Source organism: Aphelocoma coerulescens, chromosome 1A, assembly GCF_041296385.1.
Source record: "Aphelocoma coerulescens isolate FSJ_1873_10779 chromosome 1A, UR_Acoe_1.0, whole genome shotgun sequence".
Taxonomy (NCBI): Eukaryota; Metazoa; Chordata; class Aves; order Passeriformes; family Corvidae; genus Aphelocoma; species Aphelocoma coerulescens.
Genome location: NC_091014.1, coordinates 23,066,540 through 23,080,800, shown reverse-complemented (window position 1 = coordinate 23,080,800; position 14,261 = coordinate 23,066,540). Strand labels below are relative to the sequence as shown.

Here is a 14,261-nt window from a genome sequence, read left to right as displayed (position 1 = left end):
TCTGGGGTTTACAAGCCTATAACTCTTTTTCAAATAACGCTTTCTTCTTGTAGTACACATGCTGCTACATGCACTTATACATTCTAAATGAAATCTCCAGCTTAGGTTTATGAATAAGTTTGATTTCTGAAGTTCATAAGGAGGATGCTTGAGAGCAATGGAAAATTTATTATAACTTCACCAATCATTTGTATAATATGGACTGTGTAGGTAAAAAACTTGTGATCATGTAACATCAAAGATTCTACTTTCCCCAGTGAGAAAATTCAGACCTGACTTTCACTTTGTCCTGTGTTGTGTAAATATTATTGCAATCTTTCATATACTGATTAAGAATTGATTTCTTACTCAAAGTATCTCAAGTGGAGTTCAAGTAATATGATAGCAACTGAGAAATTTTTTGTAGACTCTGTTACATCCATATGGATGATTATAAAGTTCCTTTTCTGGCCCTAAGAACTAAACCCTATGCAATAGATATTGACAAAACTCTCCCTATGGGCATCTAGCTGAAAAAGAAGTATGTAATTTATACATCTCATTTTCTTTCACTCATGTTACAGCACCTCACCTCCATCAAACTACACTAGAAAAGCATTAAGACTGCCAAATCCAACAGAACAAATGTAGGAAGTGCTGTAGTTAAGGTGAGCAATTTGCAAAAATAAACTTTTCAGTTTTAAAGAAGCCATAAAAAGGAAAGATTTCTCAGCTCCAAGACAGAGAGGGAACAGAGGCAAGGTCAGAAAGAAAACAGTTGATTACATTTATTCAGATTGTTAAAAACTGGGGTATAAATCTTTGACCTGCCAGGTACAGACAAAGATTTACTTAAACATGACATTCTGTTTAGCTGAGGACCTCCTCACCAGCCCTCACTAGGTCCCAAATCCCCTTGTACACCAGCTGATTTCTAAACCCATCAGTCTCTGGACTCATCTCTAGACTTTAAAGCCTTTAATCTCTATATACAGTGCTGACAGAGTCCTGATTACAAGGCAAAAAAAGAATGTGTTAAATACTTTTATATCCCTCCTCTTAAACATCCAGGGCCTACTTAAATAAGACTACCACATTATTAGGAACTTGCAGTATCATGCATTGCAATGCATTTCAAACAGCTTCTGAAATTAAACCGGTTTTGTAGTTAGGCAGCAACAAAAATTTGCCCCAGACACAGCACTGCAGAGATGTTAAACCCTGAGAAGATAAGGCACAGCAGAGAAGAACTGTGCCTGCAGACACAACCAGTGATCCTTACAGTGGAGATGATTGTGACTCCCATTCATTCCTCAGAAAACCCATATAGATACTCTGAATAATTTTTTCTCTTCCAGCATCAGTGTTAAAACGCTGTTATATGACAAAGAGACTAATATCTCCAGTTCCAGTCATACAAGGAAGATGTGAGGTTCTTAGTATAGATGTAGAGAGGGGTAATATGTGAATATTTATGTATTTAATTACATATAGTGCTTGCTGTGTGGTGCTTGGGAATTTACACTTCCTTGTGTGCTCTGATACCATTTGCATTAGTAATAGTTCTGTTCCTGCCTCCAGGAATGTCTTTATGACTTCCATAAGTGAACATTTTGTCTAATTACATTTCCATAAACTGTCATGTACAGCCATAGATGCTGTGAACAAAATCCATAAACCTCAGTGAGGACAGAATTTGAAGCTGTTGACTGACTCAGGAGGATTCCATCTTAAATTCTGTGCCTGGAATTTATTTCAAATTAATCAACTAGCATTATTTTTTTCATCAAGATTAAGGCAATACAGCATCTAGTGATATATTAATACAAATATAAAACAGTTAACTCCCTAAATGAGCTTCAATTTCTGTGGAAACAAAATAGGTATTAAATTCTGAAAATAAGACAAAAATGATTGGTTCCTATAACTTCTTTTCTTCCTATGGCTTCAAAACAGAATTTTGGGGTGCTAGTCTTGAAGTTTATATTGTTTTTTACAATAGAAAATTGCATCATATTTAAGAACAATTTTGTCAGTTATGAACAATTTTGACAACTCAGTCTTTAAAAATATAATAGCTACAAAGCACATATCTGCACACTCAGTAGATTTCCTTTAACACACCAGCTTAAACCGGAATAATCTCAAAAATTTAAATAGGAAAACTTCTGCAACTCAGTTTCCTTCTCCCAATTATTTTCTATTTGCATCTTTCTTACATCTTTATTTTTCTTTTTACTTCTCTTTTTAGATACTGCACATAAAGAAATAAAAGAGATAAATGCTTGCCTGAACATTTTGAAACGGATTCTTGTTGCCATAGGATTCACTGAAGTATGTGAAATCATCTATGCTAAGCTGAAAAACAAAGAGAGTAGGTTGGTGAGAAGGAGCCATGGCATCTCATTTAGGTACAGACTCGTGCTCAGTATTGGTGAGAAAAAAAAATGGTTTACGTACCCTGTCTTGCAGGAACAAGACGAGGTTTCTGGAGTTCTGGGTAAAAAGAGGTTGCAAGAATTCCGTCAGCTCCTGTGCTGAGACAACGTGTCCTTCGTGCACAGCAGGGCCTGGATTCCACTGAGATCTATAAAGGAATAATTTCCTTTTCTGTAAAATTTGCTGCCAATGATGATACCTCTTCTGTCTTTAAATATGCAGCAGCAGGTAATGAAATCATCATTTCTAGTTTAAGATCAACTTTGCAGTTCAGTTTACTTTCATTCTACTCAAGAGAAAAAGAACTTGCCCACTTATGCCTGTGTTACACATCAAATTGACTGTGTTACACTAAGAAATAATAGAGCTAATGTGTCTCTCTATTTTCTTGTTTCTGTACAACAGCAGAGTTGCATCTTTCCAAAAAAAGTTACTTGCTAAGTATAATGAAGAAGAATATGTTGAAAACATCCAGAGAGAATTCCCAGAGGGCATCCTAACTCCCAAAACACTTTGCAGTGCTGGTAGATGAAGGTCAAGAGGAGTAGAACTCAGACTAGATCACAAGTTGTCATCAAGTAGTATTTTTTTATAAAATATTTGTTAGTAGAAGTGTCCTTTCAGTGCTATTGTAAGTAAGTTTTCTCCTAAGGTTTTCATGATGAAGGAATCATTCTACAGAAGCTGCTTAGAAAAGCCACCTTCCCAGCAGCAGGAGTTCTTCTGAATGGAAGGACTCAAGGCACCCAGCTTACACTCTTTTGTGAACCTCTCACTATGAGGACGGGACAGAGAAATAATTCATCTATTTAGTTTTGCTGCTACAGAAAACAGGCAAAACAAGAGGTGGCATTATTCTTTCAATACCTCATTGGGATTTTAACAGTACACAACACAGGTCTATATGGATGAAAATGTTTATGAACATTTGTATCCTTGGTGTTTTGACTAATGAAAACTGTCTATGGAAAACCATGACCTTGATGCATAATCTCCCACCTTTACCCAGGTACACATCAGTTGCTAAAGCCTGAGAAAACAGGTATTCCAGACACTCTAACTGGTTCTAATTACAAAGACTTGGATATAGGCAATTGTTGTGTGCTCTAGCATCAGCTATTATATGACTGCAACTTGATCAAGTTGAGATACAAATTAAATTTTCTAACCCAAAGCAATTTGCAAATGACCCTTGCACAGTAAGCTTTTATGAATGAGAACAACCTCTGCAGTCCTTTAAGATGGAGGCAGAACAGGGTTAATGAACACATAGGTGGGGTTCAATGTTGTTTTTTGGATAAAGAAAATCTATATTGCACTCCAAGTCTTCCCTGTTAATTCCAATGAAGATTGCTGAAAGTGAATCGAAAACCTCAAACTGCACCCATGGCAGAGATAAAACCAGCACAGTCCTGCAGCACCAGGTGATACCTTTCTCACTTCAGACTCTGGGGTTTGGGAAAGTGTTAGAGCAAACTCCTTATGTGGACGGCTCCTTCAGGACAACATGCTGCAGATGTGAAAATTAAATTCTAGTAGACCTTTTGCCTGTCACTTTTTAAGCTTTAGAAATAAATCTTGCTGAGAGGAACAAAATGGGGTTTTATTGGTGAAATTATCTGATATTTTCTTAGTTTTACTCAGCATCTTCACTTCTTTGTTAATTTTTGCTTGGAAAACCACATTAACATATATTTATGAACATAATTCAGAAATTGTAACAGGCATGCCTCAACTTTTCAGAGAAGACAAACCTCACCATTTCAAAAAAATTAAATACAATCTTTAAAATGAATAGATTTGAAAACACAGAAAGTCCCTAAGATTCTGAAATGACTCTTCAGGAACTGACTTTCATACTGACTTTTTGCCTTGCATGGCCACACCAAAATACTAACGATATTAAAGGAAAAGCAGATAGATCAAATTAAGAGATGATGAAAAATGGCTTGTGGGAAAGAAAATGACACTGAATATCTTAGTATATTTCTTTTAAAAATAACTAAATTAATCCATTTCATACCTAATCTTAGAAGAAAAAATGAAGCTTTTGAGAGCTTTGGGGACTTGCAATTAAGAATAAAAGGTAACAGAAAGCACATCAAACAAAATGAAATTATCTGCAGCACCACAATGGTAAAGGCTTTTGCTGTGAACTCAAAATCTCAGAAGTTTAATGATCCTCTTTTAAAGCATACTTGCTTCTAAGAAATTCCCTGTTCCTTGAAGCAGTTCTTGCTATCTATCTAACCTTGAAAAAACCCTTTGTGACACTTTTTAACTTTCAAGCAGTAAACTTTAGTAACTTCATCATCATAAAAAACATCTACATCAGTTGGTTAATAATTCTATTAGAATGCAGCATTTGCCTAATACTTATATTCACAATATCATGCATGCATTTATTTTGCTTCTTTTAAACAGTCTGGTGAGCCCTGTGCATGGCAGCTGGGAAGGCTACATCCTTCCCTGAGGGGGCTGTTGCTGTCCGCTCAGCGCAACAACATTCTCAGTGTGGTTCAGACAGGAAGTAGAACCATAGAAATATTTAGGCTGGAAAAGACCTCTAAAATCAAGTCCAACCATCCATCCAGCACTGCCACGTCCACCTCTAAACCATGTGCCTAAGTGCCACATCCATGTGATTTTAGAACATTTCCAGTTGACTCAACCACTTCCCTGTTCCAATGCCTGACTACACTTGCAGTGAAGAAATTTTTCCTAAGATCCAACCCAAACTTCCCCTGGTGCAACTTGAGGCTATTTCCTCTTATCCACACACTTGCTAGTTGTGAGAAGAGACCAACCCACTCCTGGCTACAACCTCCTTTCAGGGAGTTGCAGACACCAATAAGGTCTCACCTCAGCCCCCTTTTCTCCAGGCGAAACGTGCCCAGCTCCCTCAGCCACCCCTCACAAGACTTGTGCTCCAGCCCCCCACCAGCTTCCTTGCCCAGTCAGTATGTTTTACTGGGTGCTTTACTGTGAAGTGCAAGGTGAAATGGAGATCTGTGAGTGCCACAGGTCACAGATACACTGATGATGTGCTTCCCTGAGCAGTCACCCAGCTCATCGCACTGCACTGCTCACCTCAGTGACGGATGGCACGGTGTGAAGCCGGCAGTAGGCCGGCACACATACTGATTGCTGTTATCAACTGCTCACACAAAACCCTGTGTCCCAAGACACCCAGCCTCGTACACTCATCCCTGTGCCAAGTGCATTGGACTCCCCGCCACAGAACCATCAGGGCTCAAAATGACAAGTATCTCTGCTGATGTATGTGCTTTAATGTGTGTGCAGGGCCACACAGGTTTAAGGAATCTCATGGAAGCTTTAAGTTTGAGGAAACTTAAAACTCAACTGCTCTCTCTTTCCTCCAACCATCCAACAATGCACTAAAGAGAGTGAGGAAAGCAAGCTTAGCTTGGTATTTTGCTTCATTCTTATAACCCACTGCTCTGACACTAAGCATACAGATTCTTCCCTGAACAGTATTCTTTCTGGAATTTGAGCAATTAGGTTTGATGGAAGAAAAGATTTCAAGACTTCCTGTATCTGAACCCACCAGAAAGGCTGATGGGAAGATAACAAGACTTCTATCACTCTAACTCATGACCTTACATTTTTGCTTTGTAGCTGGCTTTGGAACTCCTACAAGTTATTCTTATCAGTTGTCTCTATCAGTCACCTTGTGATTACCATCTAAGAAACCAGATTTTCCCCTTCACAGCAGAAGCAAACTGGCATTCATGCTGGCACACACTGTCTCCATAGGCATCCAATAAAATTACAGCTAAAAAATTTTTCCCTTTTATGTTACACCTTCTTTCAGCAGATTTTTCAGTAAAGTCCTTGTAGTTTAGGAAACAGTGCAAAGGCATTAACATCTTCTCAAAGTCACTTATAATCTCGGTTTGCCAGAAAAGGATTATTTTCCATATATAAGCACAGCACTAAAAAAAAAAAAGGAAGTAATATATTTTAAAATACTGGAGGCAAAAAAATCATTCCTAAAACAAACACATGAGGGGGCAATCACAAAAGCTAATTTTAACGAATTTATTTCCTCAAACTCCTTTTCTTTATCTGTGGAGGGAAAGAAATTCCTCTGAATATTGGTTCAAAATGGCTAAATCAAATTTCTTCTGTGTATGTATCATATGCAAGAAGAGCCTCTCAATCTTTACTGCTTCAAAAAACCAACCAGGGAATATTAGCTTAAAGGCTGATTTAGAATAAAGGTCAACTTTTCCACACCAAAGTTATTTGAAATATATTCAGTGATGTATTCTTTTGTGAAAAACAGGACAGTATGACATACTGAGTTATTCCCTAGTTAAATTGAGAAAGAATGTTGTGTTTTAAAAAACACACACTTTTCTCCAAGTAGGGATCTGCATTTTTCTCTCTAGAGGAAAGAGGTATTTGATTTACTAATGTCTCTGTAAGAACTGATACCACACTTCCCTTTGCTTTGTGCACTGCATCTGTTTGTCAGCTGCAGGTTTCATCTCTATCTGGCATCTATCATTATCTTTAATACCATGATTACAGTACAGTAATAATGCATAAGAGAGACTTTAAAGTGTTACATTCCCTAATACAGCTGTCCTGAGATAATGGCTTGGAAAACTCTGGCTAGTTCTAAATTACAACAAAATGCAGTATCCTTCAACTATTCAATGGCAAATCCTAACAGATACCCTGGGAAAGGGTGATAGATCAGTGAATGGCAATTTCTGTTGATTAATGAACAGCTGAACTTTTAAACCAGTGGGATATGTTCCTATGGAGTAGACAGAAATCCATTGGTAATTGCTGCAATTCTGTAGTTTCCAAAAACTCTTAATAGTAGTTTCCAAATTTCATAGGCCTGTAGAACACACACTGCAAACGTTGCATCTCTGTGAAGCACCAAGATGTAAAGCACAGAGTTAAGGGTTAGCAACCAACTTGCTGTTAGTGTTACTTTATTTTATAAAATAACAAAGACATTCTTTTCAGTTGCTTCATTGACCTTCACCAGAACTAATTTTGGCCCCACAAGAACTTCCCCTTTCAAAATGCAAATATCATGGCAGGAGGAACACTTCTTCCATAAAAGGTTCTATTTCTGGAAACATGAAACTGTTTACCAGTCCAGTATACAGATTTTCTTGCCATAGATTTGTATAAACCAGAAAAATCTGCAGTAGAACAGGGAGTTAATTGCATCTTGATGGAAAGTTTACTTTTATGACATGGGATTTAATGGTAAGATCTTGTTTATATTTGCAGCAGGTGTGTTTTCTATATAAACCAGGAAGTAGGACAAAGGAAGCACTGATGTTTTCTTGGATGCTTAGGATCACTTTTAACCTAAGAACAGTGCTTTCCAACATTTACTTTGCTTTTAAATACAGGGGTTAATACTCATATATGTGCCTGTCTTATATAATGGTGAATCACTAAGTATTTTGAATATAAAAATGCTTTGACATTGAAACATCCATTTTTTTTTCTTTCAGGGGGAAAAAAAGTGAAAGCTACAAAATCAAACTTTTTTTAAAACTTGCAGATTTCTATATGCAGAGTTTCAGGTTCTGGAAATGCATAAAAGATGAGTAAACATCATGGCAAAGGTGGAAAGTAAGTGACCCATAGTTTTCTGAAAACTTTTCATATCCAGTATCCACCTGAAACTACCGCATTGCCCAACCTGCCATATTTCTGGAAATCCCAAGTAATGGTACAAAATCCTTAAAGTGAGCATGAATAAAATTCCTGGTTGGACAGAAGAGGTCTACATCTGGTTCTTTCAAGACAGCTTCAAAGTCCTGTTTCATAAGTATATGCAAACCCCTGAATTTCATGTGTCTCTGGATCTGTCAAGACTGCAGTTGTTTCTAACAAGTGATGCATATACATACAGCAGTGTATTTCAGAACCTGTATTAAAAAGAACATTAAAGTGAAAAGCCAGGGTTCAGAAGTTAGGAAATGCAAGACTTAAAAAACTGCCACACAGTTTTTGGTCAGCTCCTTTTTTTGTGTCACTGCCTTATGTTGTGGCTTTAAGTCAACATCATCTCTAACAGTGGACTTCAAAGATGCCTTAGGGTGAATAAAGCACATCTACTTCAGATTTTTAGATTACAGAATTTATTTACTTCCTTCTGCTGAATGTAGAACACTAAAATTATAAATCAAAACGGGTAAAATCATCTGTTGGCTTGTTTGATGGCCAAGGTGCAAATTTATTTATTGGACAATTTCGTTGCCCAGAGCTGATTTACCACCATCGATGGCACAATACATTCTGTGCACACACACGCAGAGCAGTAGCATAAGCAGGGATACTTTTGTTCGGTTTCTTACCTCTGAGTTGACCAAAGCAGCATCGGCACATGATCCACTGCCAGGGAGGTTTTGAGCAGCACAGCAAGGGTGCACAGCAGCGGGGCTGGAGCAGCAGGGCAGAGCCGTGTCATGGCTCCAGGCGAGGGCAGCGGAACTGCAGCTGCAGCGGGAGAGTCCGAGCGTGTGCACAGCTGCACTTCCCGCCCGGGCTGCTGCTGGCCGCCTTCAGCCAGGCTGCGGCTGGCGCTGCTCTCCGACAGCGGGGGGGGGGGTTCAAAACGTGAACTTCCTTCACTTGAACTTGGGAGTCACTCGTGTTTTTAATGCTTTCAGGTTTGTGGTTTAAGCAGCTCGTAAAACTCTCTGCAGTGAAAGCACTGACAGTTTCCTCTAACCTTCAAGTGCAGGGGAGAGTCGTGAAGTCCAAACTCCTGTCCGAGGCAGGCTGATAACAGAGTTATACAACTTCAAAATGGAGTTTACAGAAAAGTTTTCTGTACTGTACAAAATGTATTCTGCAGAACTTCTATCTTCTTCCCCTGCTACATATTATCATGTCCCTCGGCTTAGTTTTTCACATGTATTGAGATCTGGCGTCACACATTTGGGTGTTGACAGGTTTGAAATCTGCAACAAACTGCAGATTCCAGCAAGAAGGAAGAGAGGAGAGAAAATGGCACGTTCAGAGCCACTGAAACACAGAATTGTTAAGCTATCTTTAGCATGCAGTGATGCTATCCCAGAAATCAAAAATATCTAAAGTCAGGGGCAAATTATAATCACTTCAGAATGTGACATGACTTCAGTATTTCACAAGTCTCATGCAAGATCAAAATAGTCTTAGAAAATTCCTTCATGCCAGGAAGCAAATTGCCCTGACACACTTTTTTGTGCCTGCCAAACACTGAGCTGTTCCTACACCTTGTGACTACATTAGGCAGCAGCAGTCTCAGCACGTGTTTAGCTCTGGGCACAAATGCCTCCTCACCATCAGAACAGGACATTAGAGATCATACACAAAAGAAGTTCTGAGCTCTGTTATAACGAGTTGTGATAAGAGAAAAATAAGGAAGCACAATGAAAATTGTACAAAAAGACACTAACAGAGGTCAGAAGGCGTGTGTCTGAATCTGAGCACGTGTAGCTGGATCAGTTAAATCTATTTGCCTTAACTTACAGTATATTGTTATAGTGTGGTTGCCTAACATAAGGGAATTTGTTCATCAACTCAATCTGAAATCAGATTTCTGGGACAAAAACACTAATAATTTTGAAGACAGCAATAAAACATTGTCATGTTCCTTTTCTTCTCCATGCTACTTTTACATAACACAGAATTTAACTCTTTAGCTGTACTTTTTCCTCTGCTCCTCAGAGCTATATTAGAAATCCTACCTCTTCTCTTTACCAAGCCAGTGTTTGTTCATCTGTTTAGGGGTTTGTACAGTTAAGACAGCAAACCAGACCACAAAGACAGAGGTAGAAACAGAAGTACCTAGGCAGAATAAGTGAATCACAGAATTTCCAACAAAACTCAGTTTTGCAGAAAGTTTTGCAGACAGTATTTGACGCACTAACCGATTCACACACTGTTGCAAGAACATCACCCTAGGTCCTACGTCAGATGCACAAATAGTCTGCAGGCCTGGTCACATTCAGAAGAGCCAGTTGGGTTCACAAATCACATGGTTTATTGAATGCAGCCTATATGGTTATTTGGGATTGCTGGTGACAAATGCAGTAGCTGCAGAATATATAGCATTAATAGTAAGACTGCAATCACAAGTTTAATTTCCCAGGTCAATACTCAGCATAACTGAGGGCCCAAGACTTACCAAAAGATGCCCTTTTTGTGGAGGGCAAGAAAAACAAACCTGTCCACCTGTCCCTTAAAATTTTTTGTCAAATTCTCATTCCCCAGTGAGGTACAAAATTGAGGTACATTTTATACCTTATTAACCACTATTGTGCAAAGCACTGTCAGTGGGATTGGGGTCAAACCCACCATTCTGTGCTGTTGTGTTGCATGGAATATTTCCTGGTAGGAGGTGTACTTGGTTTGTACAAAACATTTCTGGGCAACAAGTAGAACATGAGCAGATGATTTCTAGCCTCACTTCCTGTTCCTCCCCATGGCCGTGGCAACACAAACCACAGGACTCCACCCAGTCTCCGTACGTGCTCTGATCACCATCGGCCCCGTCATCACATACTGAGCTTCGCCGTTTCTTCCCTGTTACAAGCTTCCAACACACACAAGTGAGATGCACAGTTGGTGGGTATACTCTCTATTCTCTGAATACATGCATTCCCTACAGAAACAGTCTTAAAACTTCTTGAAACAAAACCAGATTGTTTTCTCTCAGATTACCGTATCACTTATGAACAAACTTTTAGCTGAAAACAAACTGACTTTTCCTTTTTAATATTTTTCCACAAACCACAGCTTGGGAAAAACTGAAGTGAAGAAAGCTTTGAAAAAAAAAGGAATGAGGAGAACCTATTGAGTGGGATTTTAATTTGCCTCACTAAGTAAATTTAGCTCACAAATATATCTGCATATATTTTCTCCTTCTTTTTCTTCACTCCTAAAAATAAAGGGTGTTTTTTTGCCAAATGGTAAGAAAAAATATACCTATTGCAAAGAGATTTTAACAAAAATATTCTTTTCTTTCATTTATTTACGATAAGACAAGATCAAAGTGGTTCTTTTATCTGTGAGCAGGAACCTAAGGCCACTTTTTATTAATGTCTGTTGGCATACACAAAAGCACACACAATTTACTGTTGCATTTCCACGGGGCTTTTTCCTTGAAAATTCATGTGTGATCTTGAGTCCAGGTTTAGAATTGCTTTATTATGAAGATTTTTTTAAATGCAAAACAGATTTGAAATACTGAAAATCAAACTACGGTGAAATCATTATGAAATGGCAGTTAAGAAGGAAATATCTCTATTACTATGCATCCCCAGTTAACTAAATAAATTTTATTAAAAGCAGCTGTAATATTGACATACTTTGTATTTACATTCTACTCCTACCCATTTTTACATGCTATCTTTTACAATTGTATGCCTATCACATATCATCTGTATTTCTTATCCTGCTGAAGTTGAAAGATGGGACTCATAAAAAATAATTGGAGAGAAAAGATGAAGATGATGGAAGCCTAATGTCTTTTGCCAATGCTCTTTAAACAAACAAACAAACCTCACCAAAACTCTCAACTCCAGAATTCTACATTCCTGATGTAAAAAATTTGGATTAAAAAAGAAGTGTGAATGATGAAGGTAAATTTAGGCCTGCAAGACATGCCAGAGATGACTGTTGGGATAAGGACACTTTACAAGATAAACTAGGAGCACTATCTATATATAGGTGACAAAAATAACTCCCATCAATTTTGCATGCAAATTTCATCCTTAGGCAACAGGTTTGGGAGCTAACATGGTACTACAGCAGCATATTAAAGAACTTCTCCCAGCTCAGCTAATAGGCTTATTTAAATTTAAGCTCTTTAAAAATAAATAATAATTAAAAGAACCCAAGACAATGATTTTGGTTTTTATCTCAGTTACTATTAGTGTAATTTCCTATTGAAAATGTATTTTCCATATGCCAAATGGGAATCAGCAACTACTTTGCTACCCTCACATATTTAATTTAGAATCTTGCTTTATCACTGTTTGCAATAATTTTATTATCTATGAAGAGACCTAATACTTTGCTCATTTGGACATCTTTTTGGGGCAAGGAAGTGGAGAAAATTACTCTTGAGTTCTTCCTCCTTTGAGATATAAAGAGGAAAATTTACATCCTGAAAAAAGCATGGATTTTCATCTTGATAGAGGGGAGGTAAAACACGTGTTTCCTTACCATACTAATCACTTGTACATCTGGGAAGAAAGCTAGAACCTTTCCCTCTGGAAATGGATTGCCAGTGGTCTTGGAGGTGGGGGGGGAGAAGGCAAATTTTGATTCATGCTCGAAAACTCCTGCTCACAAGAATCCTGTGAAGTAAGAGAAGTTGTTGATTGGCCTTGTGTGTTTACTAGTGCAGAAGGAACCTTACACACCATTCAGGCTGATCCCCTTTACCTGGGAGGGAGAGTCTTTGGGAAAGAACTGAGTCAATCCCAGCAACTCTAATCAGCCCTTCCGGAGTGTTTCAGGAGTATGGATTCCTCATGAGCTCAACCTCTAAGCTATGATTTAAGAGACTTGATAAGCTTATCACTTCAGCCACTTATCAGAAGTGAATGGAGGTTAGGATTTCACCTCACATTCTGTTCTTTGAAGAGGTACTGACACTTTGCAGTCATTTGTTCTCATTATCCTGGAAGGCTCTGTGCTCCAAAAGGCCATTTTACCAACAGATTCTAAAACCATCTATTGAGTAACTCTAACAAGCAAAGATGATCAGCTGTGCTTTTAAAGAATTTACTCAGTTTTATTAGAAACTTAGGCAGGTCTAATCCTTTAGCTGAACAGTTTTCTTTTCCTGATAAAATGCAATTACTTCTCCTAGAAATGGAGTATTTTTACTCTGACTGATATTTTCAGCTAGCTTTCCCAGTATTCTTCACTGTCTGACACAGAGAACATTTTCATTCTTCATACTTGTCCAGTACCTTTTTAAATGTCATATATAAGCTACATATAGAGGTGAATCAATACAGTAACTATTAGAGAAAATTTAGAATTAATTCCTTCTCAAAATGCAGTACAGTTATAAATGCTATGGACAAAAAGTTGTAAAAAATAATTGGTTTTAAATTCAGTAACAATATCAACAAAACATTTATAATAATCAAAATTAGCAGCTAAAGACCACTAACATGAAGGTTTTTATGCTAATTTCCATTATGATACATTTAAAAAAAATATATACTATTTCAGTTATGTTGGTTTTACTTGGCTTTGCCCTAACAAATACCTCAGCTATTCTAAGTATTGAAAATACTTTTTCTATCTTGCAACAGCTCTCTTTCCATACAACATGTCCTAAAACTTTCCATTTCTATGCTTTCAAATGCCATTTTTGGACACTGATTTGAAGGATGACATTAGTTACAAGGCACTTATTTTGCTGAAAGACATGTCCCAAATATTAGTCAAGCATCCAACTCACTGTAATTCCAGCACAAATTTTTAACTATTTACACAAAATTTTCACAGTGTGGCTAAACAGCACTACCAGGAAAGAGCTAATGGTGGTGGTGAGTGGAGTTTACATCCCGCTGGCAGACAGTCAGTGGTGTTCCCCAGGGCTCAGTACTGGGGCCAGTTCTGTTAAATGTCTTTACCGATGATTTGGATGAGGGGATCGAGGGCACCCTCCATCAGTTTGCAGACAACAGGCTGGGCAGGAGTGTTGATCTGACAGAGGGTAGGAAGGCTCTGCAGAGGGATCTGGACAGGCTGGATCAATGGACTGAAGCCAGATGTAGGAAGATCAACAAAGTGAAGTGCTGGGTCCTGCCTTTTTGTCAGAACAACTC

General features: G+C 38.1%; 1 protein-coding gene across 1 annotated transcript in view; it reads right to left on the bottom strand.

The window, feature by feature from the left end:
- The window catches only part of LOC138099243 (V-type proton ATPase subunit S1-like), a 49,915-nt gene extending 40,925 nt beyond the window's left edge, over positions 1–8,990 (bottom strand). Inside the window, exons 1-3 of the mRNA XM_068996377.1 lie at positions 8,778–8,990; positions 2,440–2,566; positions 2,269–2,337 (exon numbers count right to left, since the gene is read on the bottom strand). Of these exons, the coding sequence (XP_068852478.1) occupies positions 2,269–2,337; positions 2,440–2,566; positions 8,778–8,890 (309 nt within the window). The 5' untranslated portion in view covers positions 8,891–8,990. The remainder of the gene's footprint in view (positions 1–2,268; positions 2,338–2,439; positions 2,567–8,777) is intronic.
- Between the last annotated feature and the right edge of the window lie 5,271 nt (positions 8,991–14,261).